Source organism: Procambarus clarkii, chromosome 33 (assembly GCF_040958095.1).
Source record: "Procambarus clarkii isolate CNS0578487 chromosome 33, FALCON_Pclarkii_2.0, whole genome shotgun sequence".
Lineage (NCBI taxonomy): Eukaryota > Metazoa > Arthropoda > Malacostraca > Decapoda > Cambaridae > Procambarus > Procambarus clarkii.
In genome coordinates, this window is record NC_091182.1 from 1,111,034 (window position 1) to 1,136,662 (window position 25,629).

Sequence of the window (25,629 nt, forward strand, 5' to 3'; positions counted from 1 at the left end):
GCCAGCCCCTTAACATTCACTCACTCAATGATAGAGGGTTTGCCCAAAAAGAGTCACCACCTACTCTTAAAGGGTAAGCAGTTTTTCCCTTATGAATATACCACAAAAATCAGCTGCTTTAATGACACATCACTCCCTCCTATTGAAATGTTCTACAGCTCCCTAAACAAATCAGGTATAACTTTGGACGAATATAGACATTCTAAATTAGTATGGGAGGCTACAGGGTGTAGGACATTAAAAGACTACCTCCTCATTTATTTGAGGTGTGATGTAGGATTACTGGCTGACATTTTTACACACCACAGGGCAATTCTAAATGATATATATTCTTTAGAATTGACACACTATTGCAGCCTCCCAGGGTACTCCTACGACTGCTTCCTGAAAAGTAGCAGAATATCGCTGGAGTTAAGTGCAGATGTGACGTTGCACAATCTCTTATCACAAAACATACGAGGGGGTTTACAACTGCAGTTAGGAGTTATGTCAGAGCTAACAACCGCTATGTCAACCCATCTTTTAACCCCCAGGAGGATAGGTCTTCATTCTTACTTTAACTCGACTTTAACAGCCTCTATGGGAGTTGTATGACTAGGAAATTGCCCCATGGGGGACTAAGGAGACTATCATCTGATGAGATGAACTCCTTCATTAGCGGGGGGAAGATAATGACAGAACAGCCTTTCTCTTCTAACAAAGGGTACTGGCTCTTAATTGACACCAAACTTTTAAGACCCGAAATAGCTAGACTAACAGACGATCTGCCCCTTTGTTTACACCATAGGGGAATAAGTATGGAGGATATCTCACCATTTAGTAGGGGACTTCTGGAAACAAATAACATCACACACCTCCCCCCAAAAAACATCAAACTGGTTGGAGATCATCTCCCCAAAAAACATTATTTCATATCTCTTCACCTTTTACAACTATTTATTGAGATAGGACTTGAAGTGGAAACAATACATGCAATTTACGAGTTCCACCAGTCAGATTTTATGGCAGAATTTGTTAACACCAACGTTAACAATAGAAATGCCTCCAGCAGTAATGATAGGAAAACACTCTTCAAATTACTGACGAACAGTGTTTTTGGTAAAACGCTACTGAATCCAGCTCGTTATGCCATTGACACCAAACTAGTGACTTCAGCTAGGGCCTTTTTACGAGAGGTGAAGAATCCCCGCTTTAAACGAATGGTGCATTTAGGCGACAATAAATTATTGTCTGTCAGTTCCAGACCATTCATTAAAATTACTCATCCTAATTACATTGGGTTCCAGATTCTTGAGCTAGCAAAATACAGCTTGTACCATTTTTGGTACAGGGTACTTAAGAACCACTATTCAGATAGGGTACAACTGGTGTATAGTGATACAGACAGTTTCATTTTCACCTTACTAGCTGAAGATGTCTTTAATGAGATGGGGAAAGAACCCCTTAGTTTGTGGATGGATACGAGTAATTTTCCTGAAACTCACCCCTTGTATGATCCTTCTAAAAAGGGTGTTTTAGGGCTGTTAAAGTCAGAGGTGTCAGATAAACACATCCTTGAAGTTGTGGCACTCAAGCCCAAAATGTATAGTGTGCTTTTGCTTGACAATAAAAATTCCATCACCGCTAAGGGTATTCCCCGAGCTGTGCAAAGATCTTTAACACATAACCACTTTAAAGAGACCCTTCACAGTAATGGTGTAGTAAATACTTTTAATTACTCACAAATAAGAAACATAGGGGGGCAGATGGCAACCACATTCAATACTAAGAGGGGTTTAAGTGCATTTGATGATAAGCGCTTTTACCTAAATAAATACACTAGCCTAGCGTATGGTCACCCAGACATACCATCCGAGCCCCACCCCAACACCTCAGCCCAAGGAATGTCCACCGAGAGTGAAGGTGGTGACGTCATTGAACCACAAGGAGAGGAAGGACAACACCCCACCAGCGAGAGTGAACCCTATGACGTCAGCAGTCAGTCACCTGAGGGAGGCGCACTACATCCCATTCACTCTCTGGGAGATGATGAGTCATCATCTTCGTCCCAGGAGGAGGAGGAGGAGGGGGAGGAAGACCCCACAACGGACTTGTGGGCGAGAAGGAGAGGTCTTGTTAATAAATATTATGTGGGGGGAGATGACCTACAATACGACTATGTTTAACCCTATGTACTTTGATAATATAATCTATAAATCATCAGGATTATTTCTTTTTCTCCTTCTTTAAGTATAGAGGCTTAAAATATATCCAACTTAAAAACAACTAAGGGAGGCTGGTCCCTCTTACGGTACACTCAAGGTCATCAAGTATGAGGAGGGGTGGTGAGGGGGGGACCGCCCCTACTGCGAGGATCCTGTTTTTACACCTGTCCCATAGAGGGAGGGGGGGGAGAGGGGGGTAACTGCCGCTCACCTGAGTGTTTATTATACAAATAAATTATTTTTTTTTACTTAAATATACTGTCATACTTTTCTGTATAAATGAACATGAACATGAACATAGCGACACATAATAGATACCTATCTTCACTATTTTTACGATTGTTGCTGCCCCAAACCTTGGACGACCTAATATGGGGTGGCTCTAAGTGGCACTCCGCCTCTGATTTTCTTATCTGATTGCCCTTCATAGGCGGCTACTTTACTGTAAATGAACATGATCATAGTGGCGCATAATAGATACCTATCTCCACTGTTTTTTCGACTGCTACCACACACACCTTGGGTGACCTATTATGGAGTGGCACTATGTGGCTCCCCGCTTCTGATTTCTTATCTGATCTCCCTACATAGGTGGCACTATGTGGCGCTTTCTATTCTACTTATATATATATATATATATATATATATATATATATATATATATATATATATATATATATATATATATATATATATATATATATATATATATATATATATATATATATATATATGTCGTACCTAGTAGCCAGAACGCACTTCTCGGCCTACTATTCAAGGCCCGATTTGCCTAATAAGCAAAGTTTTCCTGAATTAATTTATTTTCTCTAATTTTTTTCTTATGAAATGATAAAGCTACCCATTTCATTATGTATGAGGCCAATTTTTTTTAATGGAGTTAAAATTAACGTAGATATATGACCGAACCTAACCAACCCTACCTAACCTAACCTAACCTATCTTTATAGGTTAGGTTAGGTTAGGTAGCCGAAAAAGTTAAGTTAGGTTAGGTTAGGTAGGTTAGGTTGTCAAAAAAACATTAATTCATGAAAACTTGGCATATTAGGCAAATCGGGCCTTGCATAGTAGGCTGAGAAGTGCGTTCTGGCTACAAGGTACGACATATATATATATATATATATATAATATATATATATATATATATATGGCACAACTCTCCTAAACACGAGAGTGAAGTATACAACTTTAGAACACTTTCCCACCAGGAGACTCGAACCCTAGCCAGCACAGAAGCCTTCCAGCAACTGGCATAACAGGTACGCCTTAACCCTCTCCACCACCTGCTCAGACCCTTAAAAGAGATGGTAATTTCGGAGTATTTAAATACACCAAAGATCACCACCTCCCAAGAGCACTAGAGCAAGTGAGGGGTCATTTAGACGTTAATTTCATCAAGTCCCTGTTAATATGGGAAGACACAGTGTCTATGCTTAAGGCACAACTCTCCTAAACACAAGAGTGAAGTATACAACTTTAGAACACTTTCCCACCAGGAGACTCGAACCCTAGCCAGCACAGAAGCCTTCCAGCAACTGGCATAACAGGTACGCCTTAACCCTCTCCACCACCTGCTCAGACCCTTAAAAGAGATGGTAATTTCGGAGTATTTAAATACACCAAAGATCACCACCTCCCAAGAGCACTAGAGCAAGTGAGGGGTCATTTAGACGTTAATTTCATCAAGTCCCTGTTAATATGGGAAGACACAGTGTCTATGCTTAAGGCACAACTCTCCTAAACACGAGAGTGAAGTATACAACTTTAGAACACTTTCCCACCAGGAGACTCGAACCCTAGCCAGCACAGAAGCCTTCCAGCAACTGGCATAACAGGTACGCCTTAACCCTCTCCACCACCTGCTCAGACCCTTAAAAGAGATGGTAATTTCGGAGTATTTAAATACACCAAAGATCACCACGTCCCAAGAGCACTAGAGCAAGTGAGGGGTCATTTAGACGTTAATTTCATCAAGTCCCTATTAATATGGGAAGACACAGTGTCTATGCTTAAGGCACAACTCTCCTAAACACGAGAGTGAAGTATACAACTTTAGAACACTTTCCCACCAGGAGACTCGAACCCTAGCCAGCACAGAAGCCTTCCAGCAACTGGCATAACAGGTACGCCTTAACCCTCTCCACCACCTGCTCAGACCCTTAAAAGAGATGGTAATTTCGGAGTATTTAAATACACCAAAGATCACCACCTCCCAAGAGCACTAGAGCAAGTGAGGGGTCATTTAGACGTTAATTTCATCAAGTCCCTGTTAATATGGGAAGACACAGTGTCTATGCTTAAGGCACAACTCTCCTAAACACGAGAGTGAAGTATACAACTTTAGAACACTTTCCCACCAGGAGACTCGAACCCTAGCCAGCACAGAAGCCTTCCAGCAACTGGCATAACAGGTACGCCTTAACCCTCTCCACCACCTGCTCAGACCCTTAAAAGAGATGGTAATTTCGGAGTATTTAAATACACCAAAGATCACCACCTCCCAAGAGCACTAGAGCAAGTGAGGGGTCATTTAGACGTTAATTTCATCAAGTCCCTGTTAATATGGGAAGACACAGTGTCTATGCTTAAGGCACAACTCTCCTAAACACGAGAGTGAAGTATACAACTTTAGAACACTTTCCCACCAGGAGACTCGAACCCTAGCCAGCACAGAAGCCTTCCAGCAACTGGCATAACAGGTACGCCTTAACCCTCTCCACCACCTGCTCAGACCCTTAAAAGAGATGGTAATTTCGGAGTATTTAAATACACCAAAGATCACCACCTCCCAAGAGCACTAGAGCAAGTGAGGGGTCATTTAGACGTTAATTTCATCAAGTCCCTGTTAATATGGGAAGACACAGTGTCTATGCTTAAGGCACATATTAACAGGGGCTTGATGAAATTAACGTCTAAATGACCCCTCACTTGCTCTAGTGCTCTTGGGAGGTGGTGATCTTTGGTGTATTTAAATACTCCGAAATTACCATCTCTTTTAAGGGTCTGAGCAGGTGGTGGAGAGGGTTAAGGCGTACCTGTTATGCCAGTTGCTGGAAGGCTTCTGTGCTGGCTAGGGTTCGAGTCTCCTGGTGGGAAAGTGTTCTAAAGTTGTATACTTCACTCTCGTGTTTAGGAGAGTTGTGCCTTAAGCATAGACACTGTGTCTTCCCATATTAACAGGGACTTGATGAAATTAACGTCTAAATGACCCCTCACTTGCTCTAGTGCTCTTGGGAGGTGGTGATCTTTGGTGTATTTAAATACTCCGAAATTACCATCTCTTTTAAGGGTCTGAGCAGGTGGTGGAGAGGGTTAAGGCGTACCTGTTATGCCAGTTGCTGGAAGGCTTCTGTGCTGGCTAGGGTTCGAGTCTCCTGGTGGGAAAGTGTTCTAAAGTTGTATACTTCACTCTCGTGTTTAGGAGAGTTGTGCCTTAAGCATAGACACTGTGTCTTCCCATATTAACAGGGACTTGATGAAATTAACGTCTAAATGACCCCTCACTTGCTCTAGTGCTCTTGGGAGGTGGTGATCTTTGGTGTATTTAAATACTCCGAAATTACCATCTCTTTTAAGGGTCTGAGCAGGTGGTGGAGAGGGTTAAGGCGTACCTGTTATGCCAGTTGCTGGAAGGCTTCTGTGCTGGCTAGGGTTCGAGTCTCCTGGTGGGAAAGTGTTCTAAAGTTGTATACTTCACTCTCGTGTTTAGGAGAGTTGTGTCTTAAGCATAGACACTGTGTCTTCCCATATTAACAGGGACTTGATGAAATTAACGTCTAAATGACCCCTCACTTGCTCTAGTGCTCTTGGGAGGTGGTGATCTTTGGTGTATTTAAATACTCCGAAATTACCATCTCTTTTAAGGGTCTGAGCAGGTGGTGGAGAGGGTTAAGGCGTACCTGTTATGCCAGTTGCTGGAAGGCTTCTGTGCTGGCTAGGGTTCGAGTCTCCTGGTGGGAAAGTGTTCTAAAGTTGTATACTTCACTCTCGTGTTTAGGAGAGTTGTGCCTTAAGCATAGACACTGTGTCTTCCCATATTAACAGGGACTTGATGAAATTAACGTCTAAATGACCCCTCACTTGCTCTAGTGCTCTTGGGAGGTGGTGATCTTTGGTGTATTTAAATACTCCGAAATTACCATCTCTTTTAAGGGTCTGAGCAGGTGCGATATTGTGCAGTGCGATAGTTGTGCAGTGCGATATTGTGCATCGCACTAAGTGCGATATTGTGCAGTGCGGTGCTCGCTGCGATTAAGTGTAATATTGAGTAGTGCGGTGCTCAGTGATTCAGTGCAATACTGTAGAGTGAAGAGTTCGCTGTGATTCAGTGCAATATTGGGTAGTGCGGTGCCCGAAGTGATTACGTGCAATATTAGCAAGTGCAGTGTTTGGTGCGATAAAGTGCCATATTGACGTAGAACAGTGCTCGGTGCGTTAAGTGCTAACGTGTAAGCGGTGTGCTAAGTGCTCGTTAAGTGTTCCATCTGTGACAATGGCAGAAAAGGCTACCATCGATGATCTGGACGATGTACAGGCTTTTCTGAACAGAGAGGACTGTCTTGCCCGATTAAAGTATCTGAGCAAACCGGAACTTGTACTAGTGAGCGCCTACCTGGAGATCAAGATCCGTGCCAGTGATTCCCGTGTGGAGATCTTGTCCAAGGTTCACCGGCACCTGAAGGCAGAAGGGAAACAGGAAGGCGGGGCTCCTAGTACAAAGGAAGGTGAGGAAATAGCTTCCACGGAAAAGGAAGATAAGGGCAGCGACGTTGATAGTGATGCAGGTGAGCTTAATATCAGCTTCCTAACAGTCAAAATGCGTGCCCTAGAGATCAATCGTGAAATAGAATGGAAGAAGTTAGAAATGGAACGAGAGAGACAAGATAAAGAAATGGAGATGAAAGAAAAAGAATTGGCGATGAGGCGTTTAGAATTAGAACGAGAAAGAGAAAGAGAAGAACGAGAAAGAGAAGAGAAACGAGAGAGAGAAGAAAGAGAAGAAAGAAGAGAGGAACGAGAAAGAGAAGAAAAAGAAAGACAGAGACAACATGAACTAGAAATATTACGATTAGGCGCTGGACAGAGACAAACTGGAGCAAGCGGTTTCGATCTGGTAAGGAATATCAAAATGGTCCCCAAATTCAACGAGAGAGAAGTTTCGAAGTTCTTCGCAGCCTTCGAGAAAGTCGCTGCCTCTTTGGAGTGGCCAAGGGAGAATTGGGCCATCATGATACAGTCAGTCTTGACTGGGAAGGCCCAAATCGCCTACTCTACGTTATCCCTTGACGACTCCGGCGATTACGACAAGGTGAAGAAAGTTGTGCTCATGGCGTACCAATTGGTACCTGAGGCGTACAGGCAGAAGTTTAGAAACCTGAAGAAGACCTCAGAGCACACTTTCACCGAGTTCGCCACGATCAAGGAGCGACTTTTTCAAGAATGGTGTGCCTCTCGGAAGGTGGAGACCAAGGAAGACCTCGAGCAGCTGATTCTGCTCGAGGACTTCAAGGATTGTTTGTCTGGAGACCTCAAGACATACTTAGAAGAGCAGCAGGTGGAGACCTTGAGTGCAGCAGCCAGCATGGCTGAAGAGTATATCCTGACTCATAGGCCGTCTGCTAAGTACGTCCCGAGGAATTACCAGCGCCGGTTTGACAGACCTCATGAGGAAGAAGAAGAGACTCCCGTCCCACGAAGCGCTAAGAAGACGCCCCCAAGTAGCCCTCGAAGGACTAGTCCTAGTAGTCCGAAACACCGGAGTCCAAGGAGGAATATGGTGTGCTGGACTTGTGGGCAGAAAGGGCACGTAGCTGCTAGGTGCCGAGGCAGAAGAGGTGGCAGCGCACGAAGGGAGGTGATGTTGATGAGCTGTGGAACATCACCAGCAGGAAACCAGTCTACGACGACTCAGGAAGAACCCAGATTGTTTTCCCCTCACACTTCAAGCGGGTATGTAACGAGTGATCATACTGTTAGATCAGTTGTAGTGCTCAAAGATAGTGGAGCAGCCCAGTCCCTGATCGTGAAGAGCTCGTTACCCGAGGGAGTAAGTGTAGACGGGAGACAACAGGTTGTCCTGGTTGGGTTTCCTAGGACGCAGTATATCGCCCCCTTAGTGCCAGTACATCTCGACTCTCCTTATTTCAGCGGCACATGTGCGTTGGCAGTAGTCGATACCCTCCCTGTGGCTGGGATTGACGTGGTACTAGCCAACGACTTGGTGACCGATTGGAGCATCAATCATCCCAAGGTTGTGGACGAGTCTACCGGAACAGTACGGTCAGAGGTGTCTACAGGCAATGGTAATGTCCAGGTAAAGACAGACCCGGATGTAACTATGTTTAATTTGTCCTCTCGCCTACAGATTGAGAACGTTCTAGCAGTGTCTCCTGATTTTTCTCTCGCCAAGAAACATGAGGTTATGATGGCAGAAGTGCCTGAGCTAGAAGAGAGGCCTTGTGTGCAGGCACCCACGGATACCAACGAGTCTGGAGCGAAGGCGGATGTGTGCTTGCAGTATGGCAAGTTACAGCGTGTATTGAACCAGCCAGAGATTCCCCAGACGTCAGAGGTATGTGAGGTGTGTTCAAAAGGTCTAGTGCCCTCTTCGGTCCAAGCCAGGCTAGTGGATATAGCCGGTTATGGAAATGACAGGCTCAGGAAGCTTATCCCTCAGTTGACCAACTGTTTCTTAGCGATATTTTGTTTTGTGCTCGTATGTGTTCTCTGTGTTCTCAGTAAGGACCGGTGGACGACCCGACAGATGATGGCTCCCTTGAACATCGCGAAGAGGTCCCAGGGATTGGAAATTTGTACTGCAAGTGTTGCAGTTGAAGAAGAGACCTGGAAGGTGATGGTTGATACAGGAGGTACGAGAAATGATAATATGAGTGACTGTTTCCGACAGGTTGACACCCCCCGCGTGACTTCTGAGCCTCAATGCAGCGTTATGTGGAACGTTGGTCAACCTGACGGTGGCAGAGCGAATGCCGTCTGCGACGTACGAACAGCCCCGTTGGGACTAGGTGTGGACCTAGTAGAGTATGCTGTAAGTACTGTTTTACCCGCTGTCGCTGTCACTCTGAATTATCAGACCCCTGTATTCCAGGTGCCCGACTCCCTGAAGGACCGCCGGATCGGTATCAGAAATGCCGTCTGTGATCAGCCGTCATCGGTGCCACGACGCAGAGAAGTGTCGAGTCACCCCAGATCGTGTCGAAACCAATCCGTACTCGAGAGATGTGGGATGATGCCCCTGTTTGCCATCGCAGAGGAGGTGTGGAAGATTACGTCAGGCAGGTCATCGCCTGCCATTTTCAAGCTTCCTTTGTGCCAGGGTTTCTCAGTAGAAAAGTTCTGTGGACTAGACAGCCTCATCACTCCAGTTCATAGTATAAGTAAGTCCATTTGGAGTTGTGTCGTCGTACTAATTTGGTTTGTGTTTCTTTTTATAGAACCCCAAACCAAATTCTTTTTGGTGGGGAGGTGTTACGAACCCGGATCCAGCGTCCGAGCACGGAGCAGTAACGACCACGCCATCTGTGGGTCAGCTCCCGAAACCCCCGCCAAACGGACGACGACACCTGGTGAGGACAAGGTGAACCAGCCACAAGGGCCAGTTTCCAGTCCTGTGCAGCTCACAACACAGCCGCTCCTGACCTCTGGTGAGGTGGTGCTCCGACGACAGCGCCATCTATGGACTGGATACGTCAGGTGTTTGTGCCCGAGCCCGTAAGTGAGGTGTTTTAGTGTCCCGGTTATTGATGACATGTCTGCTTACAGAGTCGACCTGGGACTACTGTGATGGGAGTCGAGTCAGTCTACCCGAGGCAGCCATACCTTGAACCTTGCTGCAGCTGTTGTGACGTCGTCCTCCTGGAAGAACACTGTGGTGTGTTAGCCTGCCAGTGGAGTGGCAGTAAAAGGGTTTACCCGGGACCGACGGTTCGAGACGATCATCCACTGGGGTACTGAAGACAGGAGAGTGATTTGAGGTGTCACACGAGGCTCCTGTCAAGGGCATTCCCCTTTGATCGTTCGTGGAGTGACCGTACCAGCCTTGTGGGCTCAGAACCTGCCAGCAGACCAGCTGGACGTGTGGTTGACGGCCTCCACGGCGGTGCCCCCAGTGGACCCGTGTTTTGGCTGACCTGTGGCCAGGGTAGGCTCAACTTCTTTGGAGAATTAATTGTGAGGCCACGAAGAGAGCACCAAGGATTCGGCACCGAGAGTTATGGCACCAGCGTCTTCAGCAGAAGACATCGATTGTGGATTAATCCCCTTGTAAAGTGTTAATACCCCTCCCCCTTGTGCACTCTTTTATTTTATATATATTTAATCGGTGATGGTGAAAATTATAATATTAAGTTCTTAGCTTTCTTTCCCTACTCCCTTTAAGTTACTTGCGTCACGGATCTCATCCCTTGATAGCCACTACTGGCTTGGGAACGGATATCTATATCTGACTCTAACAACATCAGAGTGAGAACCCCGTTGCGTCCCGAGAGGGTCGTAACACTCGGGTAGTTAGTACTCTGAGAATAGGCTTGTATAAGTATAACCAGGTGTTACCGAGAGGCGAGTCGAGTATATTCTCTCTCTCTCTCTCTCTCTCTCTCTCTCTCTCTCTCTCTCATCTGATTTGCACACTAAAGAACTACTAACATACACGGAAAGGTCAAAGTCCTCATTTAACTTAAGTAAGGCAAGCTCCCTCCCACCCCCACCCCCTCCTCTCCCATCCCCATTCCGGCACCCTTTCCATCACTTCAGCACCCCCCCTTTCAATCCTCCCCCATCCCTCCTATCGCTCTCCCATCTCTACATCACTTCTCGAGCCCCATCCCACACGATCCAACGTCCCATCTCCCAATGCAATTCTAACTCTCCAAGCAGCCTTGCTTAACTCCCGTATCCACCCCTCCAAACCCCACACTCCATTCCTCCAAAACCCCCACTAGACACTCTCTCTCTCAAACCCCCCCCCCCTCACTCCACCCCTCCCGAAACCTCACTACACCCCCTCCAAACCTCACTAGACACTCCCTCAAATCCCCACTCCATCCCTCCCAACCCCCCACGCCACAAGAATAGATACATTTATATACATATCAGTCATCTATCCTCTTGAAGAGAGCGTTAAATGACACTTGGTAAAGACTGACGCCCGGACCTCTGAAAGAACCAAGTTTGGCTGCCAACTTTATTTTGGAGGGCGGGGGTGGAAAATTTTCCTTTAAAAATAATGGTATTTCTCCTCCTTATTTCCCTGAGCGAGTCATTGCTATGCATAGGTTTCATGAAGGGCGGGGAATAATGCTCTGTATCAGAGGTGTGAATAGATAAGATCCAGGCAGTGAGGAAAATAGGGTTTGTTGGGGGTAAGAGAAAGTGTTAATTTTCGTTATTTGGGGGAACTTTCATGCGCCGTGAGATATTTTGATTATGGTGGTGATAGGACGGGGGCTTGTGTGTGTGTGTGTGTGTTTGTGTGTGCTCTTCTAGTTGTGCTTGCGGGGGTTGAGCTCTGGTTCTTTGGTTCCCCGCCTCTCAATTGTCAATCAACTGGTGTACAGGTTCCTGAGCCTACTGGGATCTTGTCATAACTACACATGAAGCTGTGTATGGAGTCAGCCTCCACCACATCATTGTCTAATGCATTATATTTGTTAACTACTCTGACACTAAACAAAAAATCTTTCTAATATCTCTGTGGCTCATTTGGGAACTCAGTTTTCACCTGTGTGTGTGTGTGTGTGTGTGTGGTACCTATTTGTACTCACCTCTTTGTGCTTGCGGGGGTTGAGCTTTGGCTCTTTGGTCCCGCCTCTCAACTGTCAATCAACTGGTGTACAGATTCCTGAGCCTACTGGGCTCTATCATATCTACATTTGAAACTGTGTAGGGAGTCAGCCTCCACCACATCACTGCCTAATGCATTCCATCCGTTAACTACTCTGACACTGAAAAAGTTCCTTCTAACGTCTCTGTGGCTCATGTGGGTACTCAGATTCTACGTGTGTCCCCTTGTTCGCGTCCCACCAGTGTTGAAAAGTTAATCCTTGTTTACCCGGTCGATTCCTCTGAGGATTTTGTAGGTTGTGATCATGTCTCCTCTTACTCTTCTGTCTTCCAGTGTCGTAAGGTGCATTTCCCGTAGCCTTTCCTCGTAACTCATGCCTCTTAGTTCTGGGACTAGTCTAGTGGCATACCTTTGGACATTTTCCAGCTTCGTCTTGTGCTTGTCAAGATACGGGCTCCATGCTGGGGCCGCATACTCCAGGATTGGCCTTACATATGTGGTGTACAAGATTCAGAATGATTCCTTACACAGGTTCCTGAACGCTGTTCTGATGTATAGCCAGCCTGTGTGTGTGTGTGTGTGTGTGTGTGTGTGTGTGTGTGTGTGTGTGTGTGTGTGTGTGTGTGTGTGTGTGTGTGTGTGTGTGTGTGATCTATATAAGAGAGAATGTTTGGCCAAAGTTGAAAGCCAGATGCTCGGGCTGGCCTCACACAAACTTTGCAGGGTGAAGAATCTGGAGTACAGGACAGCCATAGGCTGGTCGGTGTCGGTTCTATTGGTCTTGTTAAGAGGGAAATCAAACCCAAATCTGACCATTCCTCTTCCTCTCCTTATTGGTGAAAAGTGGCTGGCCGAGTCCCTAGATTTCCATTCTTAAAGGTGATGAACATGAATTCAGTTTTACGTTTTCTTACATAGAGGAAATAAGAGGGGTAGGGGATGATGGGGAAGAGGGAAAGAGAGTGGGTAAACAGGTGAAGAAAGGGGGAATAGGGCAGGGGAAGTGAGAGAGAGGGGGAGATTAGGAGAGAAGTTGGAGAGGGGGAATCTTAGGGGAGAAAGGGTGGGGTGGGGAAGATATCAATATCTCTATACCCTTGCTAAAATCTTTTTGGATTTTTCTGATTTTTTTTTAAATTTCTGAAATATTTCTTTGTATTGAGATCTTTCTCAACAACCTTGTTGAAAAACAAGGATGTTGAGAAAGAGAGATGATAGAGGGAAGAGACTGAGAAAAAGAAAAGAGTGGAGAAAGGGAAAAGAGACCCGGGTGAAGCCGGGTATCCACTTATATACCTATGGTATATAATCCACATATATAATAATATATGGTATAATAATAAGGTATATATTATATCCACTTATATATGTGGTATCTATATACCACAGCAATCTTGAAACACATAAATTCACACACACACACATATATATATATATATATATATATATATATATATATATATATATATATATATATATATATATATATATATATATATATATATATATATTGGTGTATACTGGCAGCAGGTTTTCTTTCAAACATGTTTCATTGAATATGACCGCATATTCTGTATTTATTATTTTCTGGTTTAGGGCTTCTATCCCTCTAACTATTTTCTTAGCATCAGGGCTTAATTGAAATAGGAGTTCTCCAAAACTCATTTTCGTACTTTTAAGGTGAAGAAAAGAAGTGATTTACTATAGAGTGTATTACACTTATTTGTATAATTTGCACGACGTTTCGAACCTCCATGGTTCATTCTCAAGTGAACAGATCTTACAATACTAGTTGATTTTATACCCGCATTAGGTCAGGTGATAATACAATGAAGGTGAAAACATGGGGGGATACATAAGTGATAAACATAGGGGCTGCAGAAGGCTTATTGGCCCATACGAGGCATCTCCTATCTAAACACAAAGATTAATCCAGTGTAATTGGCCTGTTATGTTGGACATTGTCTTCTGTGTTGGCATCGATATGTTCTTGTCTTGTCCTTACTCTCATGGTGGGTAGAGTAAATAGTTCCGTGATTTGGGTGTTCATGGTAGGTCGCTCTATTCTTATGTGAATTGCCTCAAGAATTTGTAATCTTCTTGAATCTTGGGTTTTGTCTATTATGCAAGTATTCTTGTTCAACATTTCTCTTGTTAGAGTAATGTCATGGGCTTGTCTCATGTGATTCCTAGGGGCACCAGATTGAAGATGGCATGTCAAACGCCTCGTCAGCTTGGTCGACGTCATACCTATGTACTTACATTGAAGGTTACATCCTTCGTGGGGGCAAGTGTACATGTATACAACGCTTGACTGCTGTAGAGGGTTCTCCGTCGGCTTCGGGCTGTTTTTGATAAGGAGTTCGGAAGTCTTCTTGGTTTTGTAGAATATTATCAGGTTTATGTTTTGGTTAGGAGTAGTGCTTTTTACTCCTTTACGGATTATTTCTTTCATTATTCTTTCCTCTTTTATATGTTCACTGTGCATGGTTGATTTGTAATATAATTTTATTGGGGGTTATGTAGATGACATATTCGTAATAGTAAAAGACTCAGATGAACTAATTGACCTAAAAAGACACCTAGAGAGAGAGTCAGTACTCCGATTTACACATGAAAATAGTGAAAATAACAGTCTGCCATTCCTGGATGTACTAATAACAAAAACAGGAACCTCTTTAAGCACCAACGTATATACCAAGCCCACCAACATAGGATTATGCCTCAACGGTAGAAGTGAGTGCCCCCAAAGATACAAAGCCAGTGTTCTCAATGCTTATATTCGTCGAGCGCTTACCCACTGCTCTGAATGGAGCAACGTGAGTAGAGAGTTTGAAAGAGTAACTCAGGTATTGGTGAACAACGGATATAGCAACGCGGAAATAAACGCTGCTATAAGAAGACACTTGGACCGTTGGTATAATTCAGAACCTAGAACAGAAACCACAACACCCCCAATAAAATTATATTACAAATCAACCATGCACAGTGAACATATAAAAGAGGAAAGAATAATGAAAGAAATAATCCGTAAAGGAGTAAAAAGCACTACTCCTAACCAAAACATAAACCTGATAATATTCTACAAAACCGAGAAGACTTCCGAACTCCTTATCAAAAACAGCCCGAAGCCGACGGAGAACCCTCTACAGCAGTCAAGCGTTGTATACATGTACACTTGCCCCCACGAAGGATGTAACCTTCAATGTAAGTACATAGGTATGACGTCGACCAAGCTGACGAGGCGTTTGACATGCCATCTTCAATCTGGTGCCCCTAGGAATCACATGAGACAAGCCCATGACATTACTCTAACAAGAGAAATGTTGAACAAGAATACTTGCATAATAGACAAAACCCAACATTCAAGAAGATTACAAATTCTTGAGGCAATTCACATAAGAATAGAGCGACCTACCATGAACACCCAAATCACGGAACTATTTACTCTACCCACCATGAGAGTAAGGACAAGACAAGAACATATCGATGCCAACACAGAAGACAATGTCCAACATAACAGGCCAATTACACTGGATTAATCTTTGTGTTTAGATAGGAGATGCCTCGTATGGGCCAATAAGCCTTCTGCAGCCCCTATGTTTATCACTTATGTATCCCCCCATGTTTTCACCTTCATTGTATTATCACCTGACCTAATGCGGGTATAAAATCAACTAGTATTGTAAGATCTGTTCACTTGAGAATGAACCATAGAGGTTCGAAACGTCGTGCAAATTATACAAATAAGTGTAATACACTCTATAGTAAATCACTTCTTTTCTTCACCTTAAAAGTACGAAAATGAGTTTTGGAGAACTCCTATTTCAATTAAGCCCTCATGCTAAGAAAATAGTTAGAGGGATAGAAGCCCTAAACCAGAAAATAATAAATACAGAATATGCAGTCATATTCAATGAAATATATATATATATATATATATATATATATATATATATATATATATATATATTTATATATATATAAATATATATATAAATATATATTAAATAAATATATATATAAATATATATATATATATATATATATATATATATATATATATATATATATATATATATATATATATATATATATATATATATATATATATATATATATATTAGTATATTTTGGTAGCAGTCTTTCCTGTAGACATATATTATTAAATATGACCGAAAAAGTAAGATTAATAATTCTAACACGAATTTTCTCAATCTTTCGTACATTACGCTTCACTGTTGGAGGTAAATCAAAAATCACTTCTCCAAAATTCATTTTTATTTCTAGTCTGATGCGACACGGGCGCGTTTCGTAAAACTTATTACATTTTCAAAGACTTCACAAATACACAACTGATTAGAACTTACGTATCTCTGATTTTATATCTACATATGAGTGAGGTGGGAGGGGTGATGTGGCATTAACACAAGACAGAACAAGAGGGGATATTAATAGGGTATTAAAAGTATCAACACAAGACAGAACAGAAACAATGGGTATTGAATAGAAGTGTTTGTAGAAAGCCTATTGGTCCATATTTCTTGATGCTTCTATATTGGAGCGGAGTCTTGAGGTGGGTAGAATATAGTTGTGCAATAATTGGCTGTTGATTGCTGGTGTTGACTTCTTGATGTGTAGTGCCTCGCAAACGTCAAGCCGCCTGCTATCGCTGTATCTATCGATGATTTCTGTGTTGTTTACTAGGATTTCTCTGGCGATGGTTTGGTTATGGGAAGAGATTATATGTTCCTTAATGGAGCCCTGTTGCTTATGCATCGTTAAACGCCTAGAAAGAGATGTTGTTGTCTTGGCTATTTACTGGGTTTTTTGGAGCTTACAGTCCCCAAGTGGGCATTTGAAGGCATAGACGACGTTAGTCTCTTTTAAAGCGTTCTGTTTTGTGTCTGGAGAGTTTCTCATGAGTAGGCTGGCCGTTTTTCTGGTTTTATAGTAAATCGTCAGTTGTATCCTCTGATTTTTGTCTGTAGGGATAACGTTTCTATTAACAATATCTTTCAGGACCCTTTCCTCCGTTTTATGAGCTGTAATAAGTTTTACGAAACGCGCCCGTGTCGCGTCAGACTAGAAATAAAAATGAATTTTGGAGAAGTGATTTTTGATTTACCTCCAACAGTGAAGCGTAATGTACGAAAGATTGAGAAAATTCGTGTTAGAATTATTAATCTTACTTTTTCGGTCATATTTAATAATATATATATATATATATATATATATATATATATATATATATATATATATATATATATATATATATATATATTTATATATATATATATATATATATATATATATATATATATATATATATATATATATATATATATATATATATATATATATATATATATATATATATATATATATATATATATATATATATTTAGTAATGCAATTTGTTGGCTTTGAAGCTATTTTACACGTCAGATTAAATCAGTTTCTCACTAATTGGACAACACAATTAGCTCTGGCCACCCTCTTATCTGAGTGACGCGTCTCCATTTTTTCTCCTCATTCCGTCTCTTTATTTCCTTCTCTAGCATGTCTTCATCCCTGGTGATTGACAGAGGTAGTGGGACAAGGCTCTATGGTCTACCTTCTCCCTTGTATCTTATGGTAGCCTTGGCCTCTTCCTTCAGGCTAACATTAGCTATAACATCTTCCTACGTAACTATTAGTTTTCATATTTCTATAAATTTTATCTACGATTATTTCTTATTTAGTAAACACCGCGATGAAACACACACACACACACACACACATACACACACACACACACACACACACACACACACACACACACACACACACACACACACACACACACACACACACACACACACACACACACACACAGAAATGTGGTGGAGGCTGACTCCATACACAGTTTCAAATGTAAATATGATAGAGACCAGTAGGCTCAGGAATCTGTACACCAGGTGATTGACAGTTGAGAGGCGGACCATAGAGCCAGAGCTCAACCCCCGCAAGCAGAACTAGGTGAGTACACACACACACACACACACACACACACACACACACACACACACACACACACACACTCACACACACACACACACACACACACACACACACACACACACAACTTTCCATGGTGAATTGTGATTGCATGGGGTCGTGTCATAGGGAGGGGTGGGGTCGACCCCCCCAATGCCCATCTTCAAGTAGGATTAGCCGATTTTAGAAGGTGGTGGAGGCCAAGACCGTCAGTAGTTTCAAAGCGTTATATGACAAAGAGTGCTGGGAAGACGGGACACCACGAGCGTAGCTCTCATCCTGTAACTACACTTAGGTAATTACACTTAGGTAATTACACACACACATACACACACACACACACACACACACACACACACACACACACACACACACACACACACACACACACACACACACACACACACACATACACACACACACACACACATACACACACACACACACACACACACACATGGGGCCTCGTAGCCTGGTGGATAGCGCGCAGGACTCGTAATTCTGTGGCGCAGGTTCGATTCCCGCACGAGGCAGAAACAAATGGGCAAAGTTTCTTTCACCCTAAGTGCCCCTGTTACCTAGCAGTAAATAGGTACCTGGGAGTTAGTCAGCTGTCACGGGCTGCTTCCTGGGGTGTGTGTGGTGTGGAGAAAAAAAAAAAAAAAAAAAAAAAGTAGTTAGTAAACAGTTGAGAGGCGGGCCGAAAGAGCAAAGCTCAACCCCCGCAAAAACACAACTAGTAAACACACACACACACACACACACACACACACACACACACACACACACACACACACACACACACACACACACACACACACACACACAGAAATGTGGTGGAGGCTGACTCCATACACAGTTTCAAATGTAAATATGATAGAGCCCAGTAGGCTCAGGAATCTGTACACCAGGTGATTGTGTGTGTGTGTCTGTGTGTTCCTCTCAATGTTTGCCGACGATGCAAAAATTATGAGGAGGATTGAAACAGAGGATGATAGTAGGAGGCTACAAGATGACCTGGATAGACTGAGTGAATGGTCCAACAAATGGCTGTTGAAGTTCAACCCGAGTAAATGCAAAGTAATGAAACTAGGAAGTGGAAACAGGAGGCCAGGCACAGGATACAGAATAGGAGATGAAGTACTTAATGAAACAGACAGAGAGAAAGATCTAGGAGTTGATATCACACCAAACCTGTCTCCTGAAGCCCACATAAAGAGAATAACGTCTGCGGCATATGCGAGGCTGGCTAACATCAGAACGGCGTTCAGGAACCTGTGTAAGGAATCATTCAGAATCTTGTACACCACATATGTAAGACCAATCCTGGAGTATGCGGCCCAGCATGGAGCCCGTACCTTGTCAAGCACAAGACGAAGCTGGAAAAAGTCCAAAGGTATGCTACTAGACTAGTCCCAGAACTAAGAGGCATGAGTTATGAGGAAAGGCTGCGGGAAATGCACCTCACGACACTGGAAGACAGAAGAGTAAGGGGGGACATGATCACAACCTACAAAATCCTCAGGGGAATCGACCGGGTAAACAAGGATGAACTATTCAACACTGGTGGGACGCGAACAAGGGGACACAGGTGGAAGCTGAGTACCCAAATGAGTCACAGAGACGTTAGAAAGAACTTTTTCAGTGTCAGAGTAGTTAGTAAATGGAATGCATTAGGAAGTGATGTGGTGGAGGCTGACTCCATACACAATTTCAAATGTAGATATGATAGAGCCCAATAGGCTCAGGAATCTGTACACCAGTTGATTGACGGTTGAGAGGCGGGACCAAAGAGCCAGAGCTCAACCCCCGCAAGCACAATTAGGTGAGTACAATTAGGTGAGTACACACACACACACACACACACACACACACACACACATATACACATACACACCCGACCAAAGAGCCTGAACCTTCTAACCTAACCAGAAACGATCGTTCTGGTTGAAACTACCAAGGTCAGTAACAGTAGCCAATAAGCAGCACTCTCGGTTGCAATTCTTTTAGCCATGTTGTGGCGTAATCGACTAAGGCGCGTCTGGGATCACCCTTGGACGTAGGTTCGAATCCTCATCACGGCCCTTGTGGATTTGTTCATCCCTAAACCTACCTTACCTTCCGATCCATTTCTACTTGCTAATCACTGCTCTGATTGGATTCGACATTCCAATCACGCGCCTGAGATGAGATTCGGGAATGTGTGTGTGTGTGTGTGTGTGTGTGTGTGTATGTACTCACCTAGTTGTACTCACCTAGTTGTGTTTGCGGGGGTTGAGCTCTGGCTCTTTGGTCCCGCCTCTCAACCGTCAATCAACAGGTGTACAGATTCCTGAGCCTATCGGGCTCTATCATATCTACACTTGAAACTGTGTATGGAGTCAGCCTCCACCACATCACTTCCTAATGCATTCCATTTGTCAACCACTCTGACACTAAAAAAGTTCTTTCTAATATCTCTGTGGCTCATTTGGGCACTCAGTTTCCACCTGTGTCCCCTTGTGCGTGTTCCCCTTGTGTTAAATAGAGTGTCTTTATCTACCCTATCAATTCCCTTCAGAATCTTGAATGTGGTGATCATGTCCCCCCTAACTCTTCTGTCTTCCAGTGTGTGTGTGTGTGTGTGTGTGTGTGTGTGTGTGTGTGTGTGTGTGTTTACTAGTTGTGTTTTTGCGGGGGTTGAGCTTTTGCTCTTTCGGCCCGCCTCTCAACTGTCAATCAACTGTTTACTCACTACTTTTTTTTTTCCACACCACACACACACACCCCAGGAAGCAGCCCGTGACAGCTGACTAACTCCCAGGTACCTATTTACTGCTAGGTAACAGGGGCACTTAGGGTGAAAGAAAATTTGCCCATTTGTTTCTGCCTCGTGCGGGAATCGAACCCGCGCCACAGAATTACGAGTCCTGCGCGCTATCCACCAGGCTACGAGGCCCCTAAACCACCTCTACGAGGTGTGTGTGTGTGTGTGTGTGTGTGTGTGTGTGTGTGTGTGTGTGTGTGTGTGTGTGTGTGTGTGTGTGTGTGTGTGTGTGTGTGTGTACTCACTAACTCATTGTGATTGCAGATTGATTTTCAGTTTCTGGGCCCCTTACCTTTCAATCCCTGAGTGTAATTGCCACGGTTGACAACTCTTGCAATAAGCTTCAAGTTATAGATGAGCCGAGGCTAGGTTGCTCCATGCAAAACCCCAACTACACGAAGGTAATTGAGTCCGATTGCCTGCGCTAGTTGTTAGTCAACAATACCGGTTCATGTACGAACCACTCACGAAAGCACGAACCGCTTCGTGTGTACACGATTCAGAGCTTCAGACCTGGACCGAAATCTCCGCTTGAGAATATTTAATTCCAGACTCATTAACAAAACATAGGACCGTCGGGTCAATGAATCAACATTATCGTCGTTAATTCAACGTTGAATTGACGCCGTTGAATTCAACATCGTACTAACGTCATTCTTGGGTACCGTGGCTGTCAAGGAAGGGAAGAGGAACTATCGGGAAAGTGCGCCAAGCCATTACGACTATATATCACTGGGAAGTTTAAATGTTTACATTTCTTCTCTTTGTTGCAAGTTTTGCAGCTTCGTCTGCAATGTCATTTCCTATTATTCCCACATGACTTGGCACCCAGTTGATAAGTACCCGTCGGCCTTGTCGTTTGAGTGTTTGCATTAATGATGTGACATTTGTGATCAGATGGATGTTATCACATATGTGTTCTTGTTGCAAGGTTTCAATGGCGGTTCTCGAATCTGTATGTATGATAACATGTTCTCGGTGTTCAGCAAGAGCATGTTCCAAAGCCTTTTGAATGGCTAGCATCTCTGTTTGTAAAGTCGAACACCCATTTGAGAGCCTCCAACTATTTACAGAGTTTCCTGCTTTAACTGCAGCTCCGGTTTCTTGTCCCAGCTGGTCTACTGATCCATCTGTGAAGTAAGTGAAGCTGTCGGATGCCAAGTTTGCTTCTATATGCATCTGTGCAATGTTACGTAGCAGATGAGGATTAGTCTGGTTCTTTTTTCCTTCAATAACCATAATCTTAAAGTCTGCTGGCAGAGATTCCCAAGGGGCTTGCATAACAAAGTCTGCATGTATTTCGTCGACACCCTTCTCAGTGACTGTGTTATATCGAATGTATTGATGGTGTTTATCGCACAATGGGTCCACCTGTTGCTATTGGAGGCTCTTCTGTCCAGAGTTAGTGTTCCAGTGATTATATCTTTAAGTGAACTGCTTCTGGGTCTAGTCAATATCTTGGTCAGCATGCATGCAGCGATCCCTTTTACCCTTATTTCAATCGACGTTAGCTTGGTTTCTAGTCTTAGGTTCAGTATTTTAGTCCATCTGGGAGCTCCTGTTATGACTCGCATTGCATCGCGGGTGGGGTTAAAGGTGGGGAAGGTGGTTAAGGGTAGGGAAGGTGGTGAAGGAGAGGGAAGGTAGTGATGGTGTTGATGAAGGGGGGCACCTGGGAGTTCCAGGAGAGTGAAGATGGGTTACGGTGATGACGATAGTGTGATAGTGAAGACGGTTAGTGATGACAGTGTGTAGTGAAGATGGGTTACGGTGATGAGGAGTGTGTAGTGAAGATGGTTACAGTGATGGGGATAGTGAAGATGGTTACGGTGATGAGGATAGTGAAGATGGTTACAGTGATGGGGATAGTGTGATAGTGAAGATGGTTACGGTGATGAGGATAGTGAAGATGGTTACGGTGATGAGGATAGTGAAGACGGTTTCAGTGATGATGATGATAGTGAAGATGGTTACAGTGATGAGGATAGTGTGATAGTGAAGATGGTTACAGTGATGAGGATAGTGTGATAGTGAAGATGGTTACAGTGATGAGGATAGTGTGATAGTGAAGATGGTTAGTGATGAGGATAGTGTGATAGTGAAGATGGTTACAGTGATGAGGATAGTGAAGATGGTTACAGTGATGAGGATAGTGAAGATGGTTACAGTGATGAGGATAGTGAAGATGGTTACAGTGATGAGGATAGTGAAGATGGTTACAGCGATGAGGATAGTGTGATAGTGAAGATGGTTACAGCTATGAGGAAAGTGTGTAGTGAAGATGGTTACAGTACTCACCTAGTTGTGCTTGCGGGGGTTGAGCTCTGGCTCTTTGGTCCCGTCAATCAACTGGTGTACAGGTTCCTGAGCCTATTGGGCTCTATCATATCTACACTTGAAACTGTGTATGGAGTCAGCCTCCACCACATCACTGCCTAATGCATTCCATCTGTTAACTATTCTGACACTGAAAAAGTTCCTTCTAACGTCCCTGTGGCTCATTTGAATACTCAAGTCTCCACCTGTGTTCCCTTGTTCGCATACCTCGCGTGTTAAACAATTTATCTTTATCTACCCTGATTCCTTTTATAATTTTGTAGGTAGTGATCATGTCTTCCCTTACTCTTCTGTCTTCCAGTGTCGTGAGGTGCATCTCACACAGCCTTTCCTTGTAACTTCTGCCTCTTAGTTCTGGGACTAGCCTAACGGCATACCTCTGAACTTTTTCCTTCTTAGTCCTGTGCTTGACAAGGTACGGGCTCCATACTGGGGCCGCATACTCCAGGATTGGTCTTACATATGCAGTATACAAGGTTCTAAATGATTCCTTACACAGATTCCTGAAGTTTTGATGTTAGCCAGCCTCGCATACGCCACAGATGTTATTCTTTTTATGTGGGCTTCAGGAGACAGGTTTGGTGTGATATCAACTCCTAGATCTTTCTCACTGCTAATTAAGTAGTTACTAGAGCTTTCACAAGTTGATATTGATATTGTTTCACATGTTGACCTCTTGCTATTGTCCAGCAGACGTGTTAGTGGTGAGAGAGCAGGTCACCTGCTGGGGCCACCTTCCAGTCAGGCAACCTAACTATATTACCGCATCTAGGATAGTTACCGGACCAGCGGTTATAGAAGCAAGAGTTAGCAAGAGCGTCGACATGGGTTGTTGTTTCTGTAAGAAGTCCAGCTCCGGAAAGACCAGAAGACGTCTGTTCGCGACCGTCAGATTTAGTTGCTTGGTAATAAGAAATGGATAAGGAAGAATGAGAGGAAAATTAACATTAAGGGGCTGGGAAGTGGGACTTACGGAAGCACTCAACTCTGGCACCTGCCTGAACTCGAGGAGCCTGTCGTACTTAAGGTTGTATATATTTCTGAGACATGGATAGAAGATATTGAGCGAGAGACACAGATGATGAAGGCCCTAGACGGTGCTGGAGGAGCACCTTATTTCCTTGGCACATATCCTTTGGTAGGCGGGATTTTCATGTCGTACCTTGGGGCTGATACACTGAGTGATGCTATCTATAAACATGCGAATGGAGACGAGCGCATTGATGACATGACCTGGCTGTTGGTTATCAAGTAATTAATTGTTAAAGTGGAGGAAATACACCAAAAGAACGTCGTTCACGTGGACCTAAAGTCCAATAATATTATGATGGACTGGAGCGACCCAAAAGATCCCAAGGCGTCTATTATAGACTTCGGGGTCGCCACTTTCGTTGGACAAGTCTCCCCTTTCGGAAGCGTTTCGGAAGAGGAAGCGGAGAAGTCAATGATAGAATGGCCGTGGTACGCCTACGAGACGTGCATTGGGTTACCTCTCACCGTTAAGGCAGATGTTGTGGGTTGTCTTACATGATCCTGGAGATCTCTGAAGTAATGTCTTGCAAGCCTCGCCGCCTTCGGTCACTCGCTAAACGAGGGACGAGCCGCGATGAAGGAACCAGACCAACGGTACTAGAGCTGTTAGACGTCACCCTGAGAACCATAGAAGCTTATTTCTACCCAACTGACAGCTCGGCGAGTACCATCGATAGTAGCTCAAGTTTATCCGATTTTAGTGACTTCTCGGACTCTTCCACCGATAGTTTTCCCACGTCACAGCAATCCCATTGAGCGGATGCCTGGACAGTGGCAGCCATCTATACAACTGTAAACAAAAATCCTTAGCCTAAAAAAAAAATTTATATATATTACAAAAATACACGAAAGGTATGTGTGTGTGTGTGTGTGTTTACCAAAATCATCAAGAACAGAGCGAGAGATGAGCTCTTACCCAGCCAAGACTCATCATGTCTACTCACCCAGGCTCTGTCTAGTGCCACTGATGTACTCATCCAAGACCGACATCCACTCACCCATCCTCTGACTCATGACACACTGGTTTATTCATCGACGACTCACGGCCTCACCCTCCCTCTCACACTGTACTAATTCAATGTGACACAGGTGTGACACAGAGGTGACACAAGTGTGCCACAGGTGTGACACAGGTGTAACATAGACATTTGTGTCTAAAGTCGGAAGTCCGGACGCTCAGGGCCAGCCACACTAAACTTTGCAGGGTGACTGGTGTGTGTGTATGCCAGGATTATCAACTGTTAAATGACAATAATTTCCCCTCTCGCGTCCAACCACTTGGGCTGGACGGTAGAGCGACGGTCTCGCTTCATGCAGGTCGGCGTTCAATCCCTGACCGTCCCCAAGTGGTTGGGCCCCATTCCTTCCCCTCAGTCCCATCCCAATTCCTT

At 43.8% G+C, this 25,629-nt stretch overlaps 1 protein-coding gene across 1 annotated transcript in view; it reads left to right on the forward strand.

Moving 5' to 3' along the window:
- LOC138370666 (uncharacterized) overlaps positions 1–24,737 on the forward strand; it is a 63,933-nt gene extending 39,196 nt beyond the window's left edge. The window contains exons 4-5 of the mRNA XM_069335285.1: positions 22,739–22,873; positions 24,495–24,737. Of these exons, the coding sequence (XP_069191386.1) occupies positions 22,739–22,873; positions 24,495–24,737 (378 nt within the window). The remainder of the gene's footprint in view (positions 1–22,738; positions 22,874–24,494) is intronic.
- The last annotated feature ends 892 nt before the right edge of the window (positions 24,738–25,629 follow it).